Raw genomic sequence first — 21112 nt, 5'->3', positions numbered from 1 at the left:
TATATATATATATATATATATTACTCAGGAGGAGAGTTGGGATTTTCTGCACCTTCACTCACTGAGACTTTTTTGTTTGTTTGTTTTTGTTTTTTTTTTTTAATGCATGACTTGGTCGAGTCAGTCTAAATCATGCATGACGGTACGTGTAGAAGAAGGGCAAAGTGCATGGACCTGAGCGCCTCTCTCTCTCTCTCTTATTCTCTTTGTCCCCTTCTCTTTGTCAATAGCTCAAAGACAACATTATGCGTGACGGTTCAAATTGAGAACAGCTTCAGAAGAACACAGATGTCAGCACCCTCTTTTTTTGAGAGAGAGAGATTTCATTTCTATAATTCTTTTTGTTTTTGGTCAGAACTTCGTACTGTAGATATTCCCTCTTTCTGAGTCCATCTCCATTTTCTTGTCATATCTTTTTCACATTTTTAGATTGACTCGTTACTCCCTCCCCACACACACGCACACATACACACACTGCAAAGCCGAAGAACTTCCTTTTCTCCTCTCAACTCATCTGCCTACTCATCTATATCAGGACACGAGTCCCTTCATAGGGCTGCACCAGCTGTCACTGTCGACTGTGCCACGTCCTTTTTTTCTGCCATCCATCATCCCAACCCTCCCATTTCCACACCAATCCTCCGTCTATTGTCAGACGGAGAGACAGGTAGACTCATCCATCCTCCCTCCATCTCCATCTTCCTTTCCTTCTCAGATGGGCGTGTTTGCTCGTTGAGCCACTCTTCCACTTTTTAAGCACAATTTACACCGAGCTAAGTGCTGAGTGCGGCTCCTCATTTTGATGTTTTTTTCTTTCTCTTACTTATAACAAAAAAAGCGAATGCATCTTATCTGCTGTTGCACAGACTGCTCTTTTAGAGAAAAATGCATTCCTGCCCCAGTAATTGCCACCAAAATATTAAGCCGTATCTTCCCATAATTCACAGCAATACGCCTTCTATATGTCTTTGAAAGGTTGCTGCAGTGAAGTGATGGACACTTTTTTCCACAGGTTTCCATGCATTTCTGCAGCCATGCCACAAAAAAACCTGAGAGACTGACAGAGTGATCTCTATATCTATATCTGCCAATTAAAAGGCTTGTTTTTTTTTCTCATTGCCTGGAAAGAGACATGGTGCTAAATTGATCTCTGAGAAAAGACACAGCAATCTGGCTTGCCGTGATTAAAACTGGCTGCTGAATCACAAATCACCGCTTGCTTTGATTTATGTGGCATTTTTATAAAAAAATGTATTAACACAATAGCAATAGCAGTACAAACGCAATATCTTTATTTTTATGTTCTTGTCAATAATACATATATATTGTATGCACTGTTTGGAAGAAGAAAATTTTTTTTTTAAATTACTCCAGTTTTTTCCTGGTTTCCAAACAGTCTGCGGGTTTTTTTTTTTCTTTTTACTCACATATTCTTCCTTGACAATATTTCAACCTGCAGTGCTTTTTCATTCTCATGAGACATTGACTATCAGAGAGAAATCATTTGTAAAGCCATTCAATCAGTCTCTAGCTGCAGGAAAGTAGAGGATTCCTGCCATACAGCAGAAATAAGATCGCAGCTGGACAACTGGCATTTTTACACAACAACACTGAGGAATATGAGAAAGAAAGATGACCGCTAGTCCAATGTCTATTTCACCAGCAAAATGTTCCCTATTTGTGAAATGTCGCAGTAGCATTTGCATGATATTCGGTTATTTTGTTTGAACTTGGATAAGAGCAAAGCATAACGGCAGAACCACGCCGTCCCCCCACCTCCAAAAAAAAAAAACTTTGCTGGCATAAACAATTTAGCAGCATGCACGAATCCCCTCTTTATATCTCTGACATTTCTGTCAGCCCACAGGCAATATAAAGCAGGCTTTGCATTCGGCACACGCCGTCAAAAAAAGCGCCTTTTAGCGTCTCGGCTGGAATCGAAATGGGGTTCACCACAGGTAACTCAGAAATGAACTCGAGTGTCAGAGCAATAGGCTCGCTCCAGCACACTCCTAATATCGGAGCAAAGAAGGACAATGCCGGAGCAACATCTGATTAGAGTGGCTCAGCCTGAACATTACGTTTCTATGGGAACAGGATATTATGTGCCGGCCCTGACAAAACAGGAAGTTTATGTCTGCCGGCTTGCTGTGTTTGCGATGCGTCCCCTGGCCTTGCTAGCTGTGGGAATGATTTTTTCTTTTAAATTGGGTTGATTGTTGGAATTGAAAGATATTACTGTAGATCCACTTTGAAAAGTGTATTTATCTCATTTTAATTGCAGAAGGTTTATTAATCGAAGTCATCAGGATATATTTAATAAAATCCAGCAGCTACATTTGTATATTAAAAACACATGTCTTTGTTTCCTCCTAGAAAGAAAGACAAGGTACTAAATTTGTACTGTGTAAAATCCTTTTTTTTATTTTTGTTCAGACACCACTGACTGTCTGACCCCCTTTAATTATGACTTTAACCACCCCAAAGAAAAAGGTTGTTAAGAGATTACCTTCTTGACTGAAATATGTTTTCGCTAACCATGTCACAAAGACACATACATTTCTTAACATGTCCCTGACTACTAGCTTAGCTAGCTAGCTTAGTCTTATAATTGAAATTAAACTGTGTCTACTTTCCACATGAATTGATTTACCACACATAATTTAGGTTACATATGTAGTGCAGCTTGAATATATGATGCTAAAAATGAGCTAATGCTAAGATCAACTAGTTAGCTTATCACTAGGTTGTTAGCTAGCTACCCATCATGGTGGATTGCCCTGTTATTTGTAGCTAAGCTACTTTTTGCTCCTTTTCTGACAGTTATTTTTGTTATTGTTGTTGTTGTTGTTATTTGCTAATATCAGTAGAAAAATACATACTACCATGTTTCATACTATTCTAACTGGCTATAATTTGTAACTGCTAATATCTGCTAATATCAGTAAACAATATACTACTATGCTACATAATATGCTAGCTAGCCTAGCTATAATTTTGAAATGTGTGGCTACTTGGGAAAACCTTTCATACATCACATTTAGGTAGCAAGATTTTAGACATTTTTAGGCAGACTGACTGAGTTTATCACTGTGTTTCTTAAAGTGGCTCCGATCTTTGCAGGAAAATAGCCAAGGAGGGAAAGCAAAGTAAATAAATACACTTACTGAAAGTCAAGGTGCCCTAGAATGTTATAGGCAGAAAAACTCCATTTTGGGTTCTTTTGGCCAGAGTCCAACCACAGTGGCCCAATTCACAGCTGGCATTAACATGCGTCCTGGGTGATCGGATCACAAGTGGACAGCTGAGACGCGTAGCCGTTCACACCTGGCATTATGAATGTGTCTCTCCAGTGACGACTTGTGATCAGATTTCATACATCGTTTCCACTGGAGGAAGACTGTCATGCACAGTTATGATGTCAGTCTTCCACTCCATTTATTTTCAATGTCCCATGAATTATATTTCATGCACCTTTATGGGCTGTTTCAAAAGTTTTAATTGCATGGTTTTCCATTTGTTTTCAGCTAGAAATGTCCTGAGAATCATATCTTGCGTACCCCGTACAGAATGTTTCAAACATTTTAATCAGGGGGTCTGCTAACGAAACTTATAAATGAATGAGAGATGAGACAATGAACAATGAGCAACTGCTTTTGTCTCTGCTGTTTAAACATTGTCTTTATCCATTAGCCTAGTGGCAGAGAGCTCTACTACCCAGGGGTTAGGGATTTCTAAGCAGTATTGCATATTTTCCGGCTAGGGCAACGGCGCAGTCGATTAGTTGGTCCTTTGTTGCTGTACGGAACGCATCAAGACGCATTCGCGTTCACAGTACAAATGTCATGTGGCTATATGGATCCCAGACCACCTCTGTTATCGAGGTTTGAGTGATCAGATCACAATGCGTCTTCGGGACGCATTCACACATGCAATTAGAGGTGTCTGATTGTGATCAGATCACCCAGGACGCATGTTAATGCCAGGTGTGAACAGGACCAGAGACGTCTGACGGGTTTTCCCAGACCGCCACACGTCATCCTACACAGCATTGCTTTGACACAGCAAATCTTTGACTGAGGAACTGAGGAGCTCCTGCTCTGAGGGTAGAATGAGTTTTTCTTAGCAGCAGCCAGATCTAGCACATTGTGTCATGGCAGCTGGACAGAGTGGACAGTTTCCCCTCAGGCCATTTGACTTTTAGCGCAAATGCTGGCTTCCCTCCATGCCAGGAGTGGACTGATGTCATCATCCAGCCACACACTAGAGAAGAGTGTCTCTCTCAAGCAGCTTTGCTCAGCTCAAGTGTCCTCGATTGCACTAAGTGTGCACCAAGAAAGGAGGCAGCAGTAGCCAAGAGGAGGGACGTTCGAAATAATTATTTACCAGTGCAGTGATATGGCTAAAATGCACACAAAGTAGTGCAGTGAGTAGCTGAAAAAAATACTCCGAGCATACTGAATTGACCGTTATTAAGCAGCTCTCAGGTCCCTGATGCACAACCAACTATGCACCATGACTCAACCGGACACGTCTTAGCATTTAATTACTGTTTTCCTCAGCTTGCTTAAAAGTGTTGGTGAGTTATTGCAACATGTATACTCACTGACATTTCTCTCCCTTATGATGGGCTGATGCAAGCTGGTGATTATCTAGCTCCCTGCATGCCTGTGTGCAATGTACAAGCCATAACAGTAAAAAAAAATATAATAAATAAATATATATATATATATATATATATATATATATATATATATATATGGTGGCCTAATTTAAGCCTGATCTGTCTCAATATAAAAAGTGATTTCCCTCAATTTTACAAGAGTAAATTCATAAGAAAAGACATGACTGAAAATTCCAGCCTTGTCAAAAGTTTCAGTGTTTGTAACTTTTCTTACGAGTCGGCTTGTGCCTATTCTTTCAACTTTTTACAAGTTTGCAGTCATGAGATGGCTAAGTTATCTAAAAGTACTCATGGCGCTAAGGTTATCTTTTTTTTTATCAATGTACAGGTATATGTAATTATACTATAATTAGCACTAAACAAAAGAAAGAAAGAAAGAAAGAAAGAAAGAAAGATTAAACAAACCTAAATATTTTTTGCTTTTTTTTTCATTTTTTTCATGTTTGTAATTTATTTATATTTTTTATTTTGTAAGTTTTTTTCTCTTTAAAAATATTAATACAATTTAATTTAAAAAGTACAAATAAGTAATAAATTAAAAATAAAAAATAAAAATATATAAAATTTAAGAAATTATATTACATTACAAATAAAAAATGTATAATATTAAATATAAAAATTATAATAAATTTAAAAAATAAAAATATTATAAGGTTACCTGATAAATAGCCAGTACGTTTTGACACATGTTAGGTGCACCTAATATTCTTGTAGTTGCCCACTACTTTCCTTTTCTTGACCATTTTTACCATTTTAATGAGATTTCTCTTTTTTCCCTTGTAGGTCAGTCTGCCCAATGACTCCAGCTGTGTGGAGGAGATTTTGCGGGTAAGTGAATAATTGCGTCTGGTCCCACACTTCTCACCGTTAGCCACAGTGACACTTAAGCATGGGGTCTTAGCATGTAAGCCGTATTAAGAAGGAACACACAAAGGAAAGTTATTACATTTCATGGATTTGCAGCACAAATCTTCTTCCCTTCTGCTTGTTGGTTATTAAATGAAAAATTAGATGCTAATTTAGTTTCCTCATTAGTGATGTTGTTGATCAGAATGTGCAGCTGCTCGCAGTCTTCTATTACGTTCGTAGATCAGTTTATCTCATCCTCTGAATAGGTATTGAGTTACTGTGTTTGCTACATCTTAGTTTATGCCCTGTTCGGTTAAGCGGTGTTTCCCAGGCAACCTGGAGTGTGTCTGTCAGTCAGAGTGCACGCAGAGCTTGCCGTGACTCAGATATGACTCACGATCATATTGCACTGCGTCAGTGATGCGAACAAAGCCACAAGCTTCGGACACTTGTGATGTCAAACAGTAAAGCAGCTTTCTTTAGATGAAAAGTCTCTGAATGATTTCAGATTTAGTCCTTGATTTGAGAACGTGCTAATCTCATGTAATCATGGCTAAGAAGCTGTTAAGCCTGGGAAAATGAACGTCAGTATTAATTATTAGAGATAAGGAGCACAAGCAAGGCTCATTTGTTTACATTTATTCGTTTGGCAGGTGCTTTTATCCAAAGTGACTTTAAAATGAACCAGAATGTAAGTCAGTCCTGGGATTTGAACCCACAACCTTCTGGTCACTAGCACAGATCCTTAATGCTCTGACGTTGCAAATCCTCTTGTCAGTAACCAGCCATGATCAGTGCTAGAAATTTATATTAATTATTTCTTGCTTGTTGCTTGTAAAAAGTCAAGTTTTAGAGATTTTACTTTAATGTCTTTATAATGTTAATAGCAATGAACCGCATTTATCAATCTGTCCAGAAAGCTGTTTTCATAGGCTAAACAGAACTAAAAATTCCCACGAAATTTAGAAACATTCCAGCACTGCTTTTATTATTTCTTCATACATACGTGTGTATGTTGATAAATGCCAGTCACCTGTTAATTACCATGTACGTTCATGGCAATGTTGATTTACATTTGACCACGCCCACAAAACTGCTTAAAAGGCAAAGCTCACAGAGAGCTGAAAATGACAAAATGACAACTAAATGGCAAAAAAATTACTCCATTAATGTCATGATATTCCAGTAATGCAGCTCAGCCATTGCAGCACGACATACATTAACTCTTCCACCTTTTTACAGCATGCCATTACTTTTGTCCTAATTGAATCTTATTGTTGAGTTATTATTGGAGTCTTATTTCTCTTGCATGGAGTAGTTTTGTCATTTTGTCATTTTGCTTTCTTTCTAGGTGAAACGACGAAGTTTCTCAAAATTTCCATTAAATTTTGAGTGTGATTAAAATAAATAAGCGATTTAAACTTGACGGCGTAATCTGTTTATAAAATTGCAGTAACTCGCATCAGTTATATGATTTGAAGCCGAACCCAAACACAAACATAGGAGCTCTTGTAGGGTGTGAACATTTTTGCGAGCTAGCTGGATTATCACGAATACCGCATTTTTTGTATATAAGCTCCTGCGAACAATTTACAAATAATTCCCTTCATAAACAGCTTGATAAATGAGGCCCATTGTTTTTAATGTTCTTCAGTAAATATATGTAACTTTCTTTGGTTTTTGGCTGCTGGTGGTTATTCAACTAACAAATAGTTAGAATTACAGCTGATTTTGTGCTATAAAATATATTACAAAGTCTGTTTTTAGGTGTTAAACAAGGAAAAAGACAAAAATCATTCGGTACTTCTAAGGACTTTGAGGATCACATGATCCTTCTCTAACAAACAGTCTGAATTAAAGCTTATGATATAGATAACAATTTTCCAAATCTGCATGTAACATTAGCAGACCAAACTGTAGCTGGACTGAGTTTTGAAGTGTAAAAGCATCACCTCTTTAACGCACTAGACTCAAAAACATATCTAAAGGCTCTGCTTTGCACTGGTTACCATTAGCTTTAAAAATGGAGCAGATGAAAGAGGCTTGACCTGCTTTCTTCACCCCTATCTGACATTTTCTTTCACTCTTCTGTTCGGTAGCGCTCCAGCCCTCAGGGCCTAGTTTATCACAGCTAGAAATGTTTATAGATTGATATCACCTCTACACAGAGAAAGGAACAAGATTGTATCTTACCCAGAGAAACATGAGTAAACAGAAGGAAAACAAAGGCACAGAGATTATTCCATACTAACCGAGGATTTAGATAAAACAAATTGAGACGGTCTCATAATTTGGTTGTTTTGCATTGTTAATGTGAAATATTTAATATATTGATTGCAATGTGTAGTTGCACAGGAAAAATTTAACTAAGAGCAGCCTTTTGTGAATCCTCATAATGGACAACATGAAAGCATGATGCACGTTGTCTTTCTGTCTTACACACACACACACACACACACCCCGGGTGGTCTCTCCCTAGACTGCCATTAATTGCAGTGGAATTGTTTTTGTCTTGACTCAGGTGTGTTCATTAGGGCAGATGAATGCAATAGAAGTAACAGTAGTAGGAGGAGGAGGAGGAGCAGGAGGAGGAATAGAGTTGGAAGTAGTAGTGGGAGGAGTGGAAGAAGCACTAGTAGTAGTAGAGGTAGCAGGAGTAGCAGCAGTAGTAGTACTGGTGGTAGTAGCAGTAGCAGTAGTATCAGTAATAAAAGTAGCAATCGTGGCAGTAGTATAATTAGCAGTAATAGTAGTAGTAACAATAAATAGTAGTAGTAGTAGAAGTAGCAGTAATAGTAGCAATAGTAATAGTAGTAGTATAAGTAGCAGTAATAGTAGTAGTAACAATAATAATAGTAGTAGTAGAAGTAGTAGTAGTATTAGTAGCAGTAATAGTAGTAGTAATAGTAGAAGTAACATAACAGTAGTAGTAGAAGTAGCAGTAATAGTAGCAATAGTAGTATTAGTAGCAGTAGTAGTAGTAGTAGTAGTAATAGTAACTGTGTGTCTGTTTTACATTTAAAAGATCAATCATACAGTGAGTATGACTTTGTTGCAGTATTATTATTCGCAGCTTTATCCGTTTGCAGAAATTAGAGTGTACAATGTGAAGTAGAAATGAAATGTTTTTCTCTGTTTATTCAAAATTATAAAGTGTGAATTGATTTTGTCCCTGTGTGAGCTAAATTATTGTGACAATCATGGTTTATAATCATGGTTCTAATTGTAGTCTGTAAATAATGCTGGTAATCCGTTAAGCAATTACAGCGCAGTGCTAACACTGCTTACTCGAGACATTTAAACTTTTCAAGTGTAGAGGTGCAAATTGGTTATTTACTGTACTTAATTCTGAAGGGACAACCAGTGTGTGTCAGGTACTTTCAGTTTTCTGTGTCCTGGGAAGCTGAGTGTTTAAGGACTCGCACCATTGACCAGAGGATTGTGAGTTAAATTCCCCAGGCTGGACTTGGACTGAGCATGCAGCACTGAGGGATACCACTGTTGTCTTCACTTGCTTTGGTTTTCGAGCTAAACCCTTATCCTTCCGATGTTCCAGCAATGTCCAAGAGTCTGACCCTAAATTCTGACTATGTACTTCCATGTGTGTGAGATGGGGCAAAGGGACACGACCTCAAGGATACTCTATTCTACTGTATAAATAATTTAGGTGTCTGGTATAGATTGCTGAGAAGAAAGCACACATGCGTATTTATGTTGATTTCTGAGTGTGTGTGTGTGTGTGCGTAAGCTTGCTCCTGTGCTGACCAACAGAATAGCTGCAGATTCATCATATCGGGCAGTAAGGTTCCAGCGCCGGTAGCATTATCCGTGGCTTTTATGAAAGGTAATGCTTCATCGCTTGCATTAACGCCGAGGTGGCAGTATGAAAGACCCGGCACCTCATTTATCTCAGCCTGTCTCCGTGACTCAGACTGATCAGGCCAGAGGGGAAGAGGACAAAATAACGTTTAGGAAGAATCCGAGTGCGTGAAGCCACTGTATTATAAACACGCAGCAATAACTGGGCTCTCGAATTGGCTCTTGTGAAAAATATTAGGAAAGGATTGAAAGGATTCGGAGCATCAGAGAGAATTAGATGGAAATTAGGTTAAAGTTTGGGTGTTTGCTAGAGAAACAAAAAGCCTACATTAAACGCCATTGTGTGTATATCTATATCTATATATCTATATATACATATATATATTATCAGCTAATCAAATAAGTTCAGCCTAATAGACAGATTAAAAATGCGTCGTAATTTAACAAAGAAAAATATAATTGTTGATTTATAGGTTTTAGTTAGGAGATGCCTATTTAGTGTTCATGGAAGGAGTCTCCAGTGTCAGTGCTTTGTAACTGTAGGTTTTCTGGCACAGTTTATCAGGACAGGAGTCTTTGCGCTTTGTGATTTCAAGCTACATTTTTGGTTTTTTATTAACTTCAAGAGAAAGACAAAAGAGAGACTGGTGAGGGAACGACTGTTTATACGTAGCTGCTATAACGTAAGTGATAACAGGAACTTGTCTTGTATGTCTTGTAGACATTCCACAAAGAAATTTATCTATAAACAAATAAAAAGTACATGATATTGTTTAATTAATAAAAATCGAACAATTGGCAAATTGCTGTGGTATAAGCAGAATAAAACGCTTCAGGATGTGCTGTTTTAGGAAACTTTTTCTGTTATTGCTTACTTTCCTATAACATCCATGGAATTCCTAGTCTGTTTAAAAATAGGGTTTTTAAACCATGACAGCTGCAGTTGTTCAAAGACCAAGCATACCAGGCAAAAAAAAAGGAAAATCATATTTCTACCTTGCATTGATAAACTACTGGAGGCAACTACAAGTATTTTTCTTTGAAATATAGTGTAGACTTGTAGGTTTTTGTGTAAATGGGTGAAGTAGGGGGTTGGTCCAGATGTAAGCTGCTCATGGATTAATGCAGTCTGACTCACTTCATGCATGCTGATAGTTAAACAGTGCATCACAAATGTGTGTGTGTGTGTGTGTGTGTGTGTTGCTGATGTACACAGGAGCAGCAGATGATACATGCATCTTCAGGGCATTTGGGAAACAGCACATACACACAGCACACGCACTAAAATTTAACACTTCACACACTCTCTAAAAGGATATATCATACCTCTTTGTTCTACTATGGACCACTCATCTTTTTATCATTATAGTATACTGTATGTTTATAGTAACATTTTTTAAGGAAGAAATATAATATAAAGGGTTAATTAAGGTCTTGTTATTTGTTTAGTAAAGCCATTTCTCCATTTATAAAGACCTACTGTATACTTCTTCTTAACTGGAGAACTGTTATATAAAAACGAGCAATAATTGCATTATTAGTGCTATTAGTATTAGTGATCATGTGCAATAAACAATTGTTGTAGAAATTATGGAGCATGGAATAACCTAAATTTGCAATAACAATAATTTATTAGATGTCATTCGATATGTTAGACCTTTAGGTTCTAGGTATGGCTTGAAAAGATCTCGGTGTTTGTCTTGGTGTTCATCAGCTGACATGGACACAGGCTGTGAATGAAACAAACTGGCCTATACGTGAATTAAGGAATAACACATGACAGATCATGCTGTTATATGAAATTATATGAAAATATGGATTATTTTCGTATAACAGCATGGTCTAAAGTGTATTATTCTGCTTATACCACAGAGATTTGCTAAATAATTCCTAATTCAGTTACTAATACAATTTTAATTCATTACTTAATGACATATAGTGCTTTTTAATGGTTTAGATTTACATTTAATGTTATGGAACTATAGTTTCTATTCACCTGTATTCTCTCTCTTGAAGTTAATGAGTCAAAAAAAAAAAAAAAAAACGCAGCCTGAGTTTTTGCCAAGAAACCAGAAAAGCATAAACTCCTCTGTCCTGAAGACTTTCCCATGCTTGGAAAATTTACAAAGCATCACGACCGTTACAAAGCACTGACACCCGTTACATAAAGTCTCCTAACTAAAAAAACTTCACCACATCAATGATCAAACATTTTTCTTTGTTCTTTTTGGTTTTTTTTTTCTTTTTTTTATTTATTTTAGATTATGTGGAACGTCTGCCATACACAAGCTGTTAGAATATAGAAACAACAGTGTATTAGAACAAGCGCATTTATACAGTATAAACCTATCGTGTATATTACAGCTGTAGCTACTGTCTGAGCTGTTCAGTTATATCTAATTAAACCACACATTCTGACCAATCAGATCTGAGAATTCAACCATGATATGCTATATATAAATAATAATATGAAGAATAAAAAGAAATACCTATTATAAGACCTTATAAGTATGTATTTTAATACCTAAGACCTATTGACCCCTAATATGTCAATAAAGAGGTCTTTAAATGTCCTAATTTCACTATTACAAGATTAGATAGATAGATAGATAGATAGATAGATCTAGATATAGATATAAAACACAAGGGATTGGATTGGATTTTGTGGGTTATGCCCTAACCCTGACCTTAACCTTCATAACTTTTGACATGAATCGATTTGTGCAAATTGTTTCCAAATTTGTGTAAGAGTATGTTGGAAGAAAATTAAATGACGCTACTTCATATTGCAGTTCGGTAAATCTCCAGTAGTTTACCACCACATGAGGACTCGAAATCTTTGAGTACAAAAACAAAGATATTTGGATCCAAAGTCTCACTGTCTGAGAGGAGTGAGATTAAACACCATGTGTGGTGTGTCTTGTGTGTGTGTGTGTGTGCGCGGATGAGTGCGTTTGGCTTTGAGGGCCACGCTCTGCCGCTCTTAATCTGATTCATTTACAAATCAAAGCTTACAAAAAAAATGCCTGGACCCCCACTGCAGCTCAGACAAATGAATGAATTTGTGTGCGTGTTTTTTCCTAGAATACACTATTGTTAGTCCAGCATACTCCAGTGTAACCTGGGATATTCCTAAGCTTATGACTTCATTAGGCAGGAATGACACGTGATCAGAGAGAACAGCTAAGAGATGCTATTCGCTGTTGTTTTTATCACCAGTGTAATACAACATTATTTTAATATTAGCCTTTTCATGTTGATAATCTAGTTAACATATTTTCCAGACATCTAGAAGTTCTCTCTACCACATACTACAATTTGTACACTGAAGTAAAAACCATATTATATTTTCCCCCTTAAACCTACTAATAATATACCCATGTTATTATTAATATTATTATTATTATTATTATTATTATTATCACAAATTATTATTATCTGACAAACAAATTGAAATGATAAAGTACATTATCAGGTCTACAGCTAAGGGAGCAACACAATTTACTGAACTATGACAATATTAAAAATGAAAATTAAAAAAATTACACTCTTGATGTGTGAGATCCTGTAAAAAACTCTAAAAATATAGAATACTTCTTGCCCGTTAAATATGGCCTTTAAACATTTTGGATTTGAAAGTTTAGTCTTTTTTTTTCAAGATTAGGTCTCTAACAGTTAAGTAAGTGGGTTTGACATATTTGACATAGGTGCAAGCCTGCCCCTCATTCCCGCCCATGTTTTTGAAGCTCCGCCCCCAGGGACTATGAGAGCCGATAGAGTAGAGTATCTATAAAATGACTAACAATAGGCAGATCCAAACACAAACAAGCATTCCGGACCGGAAGTCAGTTTTCCAAATGGGTTTTCTCAGCCACTTAATACACTTGTGCTGAGACTTCTATGTCTTTAATCATTTTTTTTTTTTTTTTTTATCAAGTGTTACATATTTTTAAGGTACAAGAAATAAATACTTTTTAAAAAAAATGACTATTGCCTTTTTAAGTGTTGGTCATTTTATTATAAGAAATCTTTCTTCAAACTTTGACCTTACATAACGACAGCAACAAACAGAGTTGTAAAGTTTCTATCTTGGTGATTTTTCTATCCAACAAGGATACAAATATATCTGACAGTTTTATGGGAACATTTGGCTGGTTCCCATAAGGAATACTATTTTAATTTTAAAAAATGCAGCTTTGATTTAAAAACACTAAAAGAGCCAAAAGATTTAGTTTTAGTTTCTGAGATTAAGATTATAGTTGGACTTAGGTGTAGGCATATCATTAATTAGCTGCATTAATGATTTTGTCAACAGAGGGTCTTCATAACGATAGTAAGATAAACTTGTCTGTGTGTGTGTGTGTATGTGTGTGTGTATACACTTGCTTAGGTGATAAGTGAGGAATATGTGTGCTCTAAATGCTTAATGCTGGCTCACACACATTCAGTTGAACCTGAGGGCAGCTACCCACACCTACAAACCCACACACACACACACACATACACACAGTGATATGCACACATGCACATTCACTCAGATAGGACTAATTCAGTAGACACACAGATACGTAAACACACAAGCTTTTCTCTACTCTCTGTAGTCTGCTTTATGACATGTTGCTGTATCAGACCATACACCTGGACGGACACGCACACACAAACACACACACAAACACACACATATGCACGTGTGCACACAGAGGCTGGAATCCATCAAAAAGACCACATGAAAGACAATCTTTGAAAGCGAGAAACGTGCAGCGTACAATTACACAGAAGCTTAAGGAGCTGATTACACGCAATGCTTTTTCATCTCACGCATGAATATGGATGAGTTTCTATTTGCTTATGAGCAGCAGTAATTACAGGATTCTTCTGCCTCCATCTCTGTAGGTATTTCATGCTGATGTTGATATTTAACACATGCAAACAGTGTGTGTGTGTGTGTGTGTGTGTGTAATTAAGAAAGTTAACCTGTGTGAACATTGTTGCCTTACAGGAAATGACCCATTCCTGGCCTCCTCCCCTCACTGCCATACACACACCGGGCAAAGCGGAACAGACCAAGTTTCCCATTCCCAACAAGGTGACACACACACACACACGCACACGCACACACACACAAACACGTGCATTTTCATGTAATGTTATTGCTATCCCTGCACTTTTTAGCATTCTGCACTTATGCTAAGTAGTTTCTTTTTTTCCAATATACTTTTAAATGCACATTTTAAAGTTGTACATGCTGTATAAACCATTATTTTAGAAAAACTGGTGTAAATCATGGCCAATGATGCATTATGATCCTGAAATGTATACTAGCTTTAGTATTAATTAACCATAAGATGAAGTTACTCACATATTTTTTAAAAACAGGCCTCTGTGTAACTGCATATTTATTGCTACATAAAAGTTAAGCTATGAACCATGCATTTATTTTCAATTATACAATTACAGTACATTTAAAGTTTTGGAACATCTGAGAAACAGGTTAGTTTGTGTTATCACTTACGTTACAGCAGCTGCAAATATATGGAACGAGAAATGTGCTACTACAATCTGGATTTAAAATGTCTAAATTTGAATTTTATGCCTTTATTTGGATTTGCAAATGAACTTTTGTCGTTGAATTACATCAGAATGAAATTGTAGTCCATGATATGAATTTGTGTGCAAAGTTTCAGACTCAATCTTATAGTAATGAAGTGTAAAAAATTCAAATTCAAATTCTGGCAGAACAGTCTGTTTCAAATTCAGTTATTCAAATTCAAATTTTCTACATCACTGACAATAGATTTTTTTTTCTTGCTATTTTGAAAAAGTGTTTCGAAAATGTTAATCTAAATTTTAAGAACTGAATTTGAAATCGATTGTGCCACCAAGTCACAGTGTGAATTATCTACACCTGATTATTATAAAAGTTTATTTGGAACATGGGATACAGTTTCAGTTTAATATAATTTGTTAAGGTAAATGTTTAATGTTTTAATTGATGGTTAAGATATCAATAATTGAAGGAAGGGGAATTCACTACATTACAATTTGTTTAAAAAAACACTTGAATAATATTAGATTGATTGGCTTGTAGTCAAGATATTTTGACCTTATAAGATATTACTGTTTGCCATGTAAATGACTCCTCTATCAGTGAGACTGTTTGTTAAAACGTTCATAGAACCAGGCTTTCGTGAAGGATACATGCAATACTACTCTCAAATTTGTCCAAAAATAAAGCCAGCTGCCATCCAATTTGGACAGCTTTTTTATCTCAGGAGCTTGTAAATGCTGCCCAAAAATGCTGTCTCTCTAAGAAGCTTTTCTCCAGTTGGAATGAAATGAAAGTCTTCTACTTTCTGAGCTGTCCAGCATACACACTCGTAAAACGTTATAAAGACAGTTCACTTTCCTCACTCAGGAAGTGTTCAGGAACTGTTTTGTTAAGTTTTTATTTCAGTCGAACATTTGGCTGTTGTCATAACTACCGCCTGTCTCTCTTTGTCCTCTGATGTCACCTGACAAGCGTCCAGAGACGGCGTCAGGGGCTCGGGGGCCAAAGCGACGTCACTGGGATGATCTGACAGAAATATTGGCTAAGGCGCCGTGGTTTGGCAGGGCTTTTCCACTGAGAAGATCTTTTGGCTTTGCTTCACGTCGACATCATCGCTGAGTTAAATCTATCGCCGCGTGGACCATTCCTGAGCCTGACTGGAATAGTCTTAGTGTAGCAGTTATGCTCTGTTCACTGTGAGGCAATGAATGTCTCTTTGACCCATATCTATATTTTTAAATACAAAAAAAAAAAAAAACGATATGTATGGAAACTGACACTTTTTCCTTTTTCTATGCCTACTTATGATAGGTGTGTGTAGAAGTGGAAGTGTAAATAAAGAATGTAAATTAAATTCAGCTATTTGAAGCTACATATGCATTTTGTTTTGTTATTCCCAAGCAAAAATAAGTCATTAAAGGTTTACCTCCAAGACTTAACCATAATCTCTGAATTATAATTAATGTAATTTACATTACGTCATTTACATTGATTGGTCAGAAATTGTTGTTAAATTTTCTGTAGGTTTATTAATGCCTCTGTTGTAATACTTTATCTTTTCTATAGCAGCTGCCATTTCACAGGAACTTATATGGCGGACGTTCCACATAATCTAAGTTTAGTAATAAATCGATTAAAAATGTGTCATATGGTGAGGTTTTCTGTAAGGAGAAGTTTATTTAACATTTATGGAAGGAGTCTTCAGTGTCAGCACTTTGTAACACTAAAGAGGTAAAGAAAAAAGGAAAAAAGTCACGTTTTCCACAAGAAAGTCTTCAGAACTTTGTACTTTGCGCTTTCTTAGTAACAAACTGCATTTTTGTGAGAGAATGACTAATTATAGCCGATATAATGTAAGATGAACTAATACGTTTTGCAAACAATTTTCAACATTTAATGTAACTATAAATGGATAAAAAGTACGACATGAAAAAAAATTTAATTGTTGGCTGTTGTTTAAGAGGAATAAAACACTTCAGCATGTGTTATTATAGGAGAATAATCAACTTAGTGGTGTTAGCAGTATCATACTGCCCTGTCATTTATTATTTTCCTGGAACAGCATGCCACAACGTGTTTTATTCCTTCCTTAGCTGAGCACATGTTGTGGAAAAATCATTTTAGTATTGTTTGGACATATAAGCTAAACATCCAAGATCATCATTATATTATTGGTTGGATATGCATGTTGCAGATGATTAGAATATAACTATTATTACACAGATTTTATCTTTAAATAAAAATCTTTTACCTGTGAGAGATATCCTTGTGCTTTAGCAATAATAATCCACTATGAAATAATGGGCCTATTAAAATGAATCATTGTGCTGCAGTGTCACAATTTTGCCTTCGGGATGCCATCTACTATATATGTGTGTGCGTTCTCAAGTTCCACTCAAATCCCATGACACTTCATTGTCAGTGCTAAAGCCTCTGTTATTTGCCTTGTAATAGGACATGGTCTGATTGGCGTAAGTTGACCCAGGTGACACAGCTAATAATAAAGCTCACTCTATAAATCCTGGTTTAATGGCGCCGCCTACGAGCGTAGTCATCTCTCCACTGCTCTCTCAGCAGTGTGTGATTTGTGTAATGCTTCTAATTGTATTAGTGTAAAATCAATTAAAGCAATCAGTAGGAATTGTGGCTATCCACAGCTCCTCCATGTGTGTGAAATGTCGAGGTTGTAACTTTGCTTTGGACAATAAGGTCATAATCTATCTCTCTCTCTCTCTCTCTCTCTCTCTCACTCTCTCTCAGGACCCCCAACACGTAACACCAGCGTACAATGGGCAAAGTGAGTACAAACCTCCATCCGCATCATCCATATAAATGGTATCAGTCTTGTCACAAAACAGGCGCTAATGGCTTAGAAATGAAAAGGCCAATGCTGTGCCCCATGCCAGGCTGCAAGCTCTTGGCCAGGGCTTAATCAAAAACCAGTTCTAACATCTCTGTGTGCTTTCTTTTGGCAGAACGCTGCAACGTTCCTGGTAACAAGCCCTCGACCAAGCCAGTGCCACAGAAGTCGTGAGTATTCATTCGAATTAATTATTTGAGAAAAGTGCCATAGGGAGATGGAGAGACGGGGAAAGTAGCGTGTGTGTGCACTTTGTTTCTCTGCAAAACAAGTCCCCATGCTTACCTCCCAGCGAAAAAGAAAGAGACGAATAAACAATGTTGCTGGCACTGCTTCACTTTAACTCCTGTGTTGACTTTGCTGTGAAATGCGCTGATAGACAGGTGTGCAGTACCTCTAGTTTAGCTTTCACCAGCACTGAAATGGTATAAAGTGCCATGAAGATTGTGATAAGCTCTTCATAACACTGTGTTTTGTCCTTTGTATCAGGAATAAGTATTTCAGCCAACACAATTTGAATATGATTTGAATTTGCTTTCAAATGATTTTGCATAGTTGCTGAATTATATTGTCAGCTTTAACCAACAAAGTTTGCACTGTATTTCATATTTTATATATATTTTTAAAGAATTGTCCCATAGGACTCATAGACAATGGGTACTCATTTAGGGATTATATGGTTGTGACACTTTTAAGACCTTGTGCACAGTGAAGTTACCAAATTTTCACTGATTCATGTGATAATTACAACTAGGACTATTCATGTAGCAATATATTGGCAATATACTAGACTCCTATAAGTTATTTACTTCAATGCTTGCCATCTTCTCTTTCATATATCATCATATTAGTCTTTGTATTTTTCATTTAAAATCTTGTTTTTGTGTTGCAATGTACTACATATGACAGCATGATCTGCTTCTTCAGTCTGTTTTTTATATCCCTGATTTTTTATGGGCTTAAAGGCAAGTGCTTGTCTTTAAAGATGGTGGTCTAGACAATATTGAAAAGCCCTGTCTTGGATGCTTCTACCCAAGAAACAACCTTGGAGGCATGCGCTACATGCAGTTAATTTGCATAATCTGAATGGGAAGCCCTGAAAAACAACTTAAGCATGTGTATAACCCAATTCTGAATACAAGGAACTTTCCCTGTGTGAATATTAATCCACCCTTTTGACTGAAATTGCAGATTTTGAATACAGCCCTAAGTTCTTACAGTCGCCACATGCTTAGCACAGCTATAATACTCAAAAACTTCTAATTTACTGTTTAATCTTTCAATTAAATATTCAGAATTTAAATTAAAAATTCAAATATTAGAATAATAATAATGACCCAGCAATACTGTGTGTATGCACATACAGTATAGTGCCATATAATGGATGTGTGTATGATGCATGTACTATATGGAATGCGTAATTAGCACATATAATGTAAGCTTTGCTTGTCATAACAGCAACAGCACCTTAACCCAATGATGCATTTTTGAAGAAAATTCCAGAAGATTGCTAATATGCATAATAGCATATCATTCCACTCTTCTCTCACAAGTGTTTACAGGAAAACGTTTAAATAGTAAGGAAGAAAAAGGTCTAAAATGAAAGTTTGTCAATTGATCAGAATAATAGAATGACAGAGACCTCAGTACGAATCATGATAATCTATAAAGGAAATATTGCTGTACTATTACAGAGAAAAATGTAGCCTTAGGTGCAGTTGCCTTTCCATTTTTTTGATTCTCAGCATTTCTTGGCCGTGTCCTGTTTCTGTGAAACTGTTAATGAAACAAAAACTGTTCCCTGTATGCATTCTTCCTAAGTAAGTGCGAGCATGTTCAAGGAAAGCTGAAGCAAAATAGTAACTGGCAGATTTTACATCTAATTCTGCGTGCTGCATGAACGTCCGTGTGCTAATGCACAGCCGAGTGAGCGTGAGCTGCAATCTGACTGGCTAAGCAGAAGTGACAGATCCAGATGAATTGAATCAGAGCTTAATGTGTCTATCAGCTCACTAAAAGAGATATTTTCTCGTGAAGGCACGAGGGTTAAAGGGTCAGAACCGGCAACAATAAAGAAGAACGGCGCATTGTTAGCTGCTGAAGCAAGCTGAAAAGAGCCAGTTATCTGCTGATCTGGCCACAGACTGAGAAACGCACGTCTTTATTCGAAGGCCAAAGGGGTTTTTCATCAACATCTGTTTGATTCTCTTCCGCCACTGTGCTTGCGCTCGGTTTCTTTTTGCCCACTGAAGTCAAGATGACTCGGCTTTTGTTCCCCTCAATTGCTCACCAGTTATTCAAGGGAAGTCTTAAATGATTTAACCAGTCAAAATATTTAGAAGGAGACCGCCTCGGGGTGAGAACATTTCTGTCAATACTAGCTTTGTCTGAGCACACTGACTATAGGTCGAGGCATGAGTCTTTGTTTCCTGCCAGTGTTACTAACACTAGATGAACATCTCAGGCAGAAATTAGTGCTACACTACAGTACATTGAAGAGCTGCTAGAGCTTTAATAATCAGAACTACAAAGGTTCATAAGATAAAATGTGACTTACAATACTGCCATGATAGAAGATTTCTTTATGGCTCCACCCCCATGTTGAACAGAGCTACGTAACTCCTCCCCTTCACTTCACAAAGTAAACGTATACACGAAATATCTAGAATTGCAATTGTGATTTTCCCTCATAGGCAGCAGGAGGGCTTGAAAATTACAAACTGCTTCTTTAAACTCTGGATTATTGATCTTTCTGGTTTCCTTCTGGCTCATGCAATTTACTTTTGTCATTTTACTGTGCATCGTGCATCAATGTAGTTTAGTTTTTAACAGTGTATGCTTTGTGTTTAGTTACTAATAATAATAATTTATACATATATTTTATATTTAAATTTTGTTTTATTTTATATATGTAACAGAGAAATAACAAAACAAAAGGTAGTCAGAAATAAAATATTAAATATAGGTAAAAAAAATGCAACAAGTAATACCAGTAACAGAAAGAATAGAATAATGATATAAAAATATAAAAATATATAATAAATTTTTTTTTTTTACACAATATATGGAGTCTGACAAATGTTAATAGGTAATGTGATCCAGATCTTTGATAAAAACAAAGGGCTGCTTCACCACTCTTTTTATGTTTTATATGTGGAATATGGAGAAGACTAGCACCAGATGATCTTAAGATACGATTTGGACCGTAGTTTATGAGACATTGACAAATGTATGAAATGAAGTTGCTGTACCATTAAAAGATTTAAAAACTAGTAATAAATTTTTAATGTCAATTCTAAGAGAAACTTTTTATGGATTACAGCACATTGTCAAATGATTCAGATGATTTGTA

At 36.5% G+C, this 21112-nt stretch overlaps 1 protein-coding gene across 2 annotated transcripts in view; it reads left to right on the top strand.

Moving 5' to 3' along the window:
* aff2 (AF4/FMR2 family, member 2) overlaps nt 1–21112 on the top strand; it is a 225643-nt gene that overhangs the window by 122262 nt on the left and 82269 nt on the right. For both annotated transcript variants that reach the window (XM_034305966.2, XM_034305965.2), the window contains exons 4-7: nt 5468–5512; nt 14352–14438; nt 17661–17697; nt 17876–17930. In XM_034305966.2, the coding sequence (XP_034161857.2) occupies nt 5468–5512; nt 14352–14438; nt 17661–17697; nt 17876–17930 (224 nt within the window). The remainder of the gene's footprint in view (nt 1–5467; nt 5513–14351; nt 14439–17660; nt 17698–17875; nt 17931–21112) is intronic.

The sequence above is a fragment of the Pangasianodon hypophthalmus genome, chromosome 7, assembly GCF_027358585.1.
Source record: "Pangasianodon hypophthalmus isolate fPanHyp1 chromosome 7, fPanHyp1.pri, whole genome shotgun sequence".
Classification (NCBI taxonomy): Eukaryota; Metazoa; Chordata; class Actinopteri; order Siluriformes; family Pangasiidae; genus Pangasianodon; species Pangasianodon hypophthalmus.
Note: the sequence above shows the minus strand (reverse complement) of the source record. Positions and strands in the feature narration are given on the sequence as shown.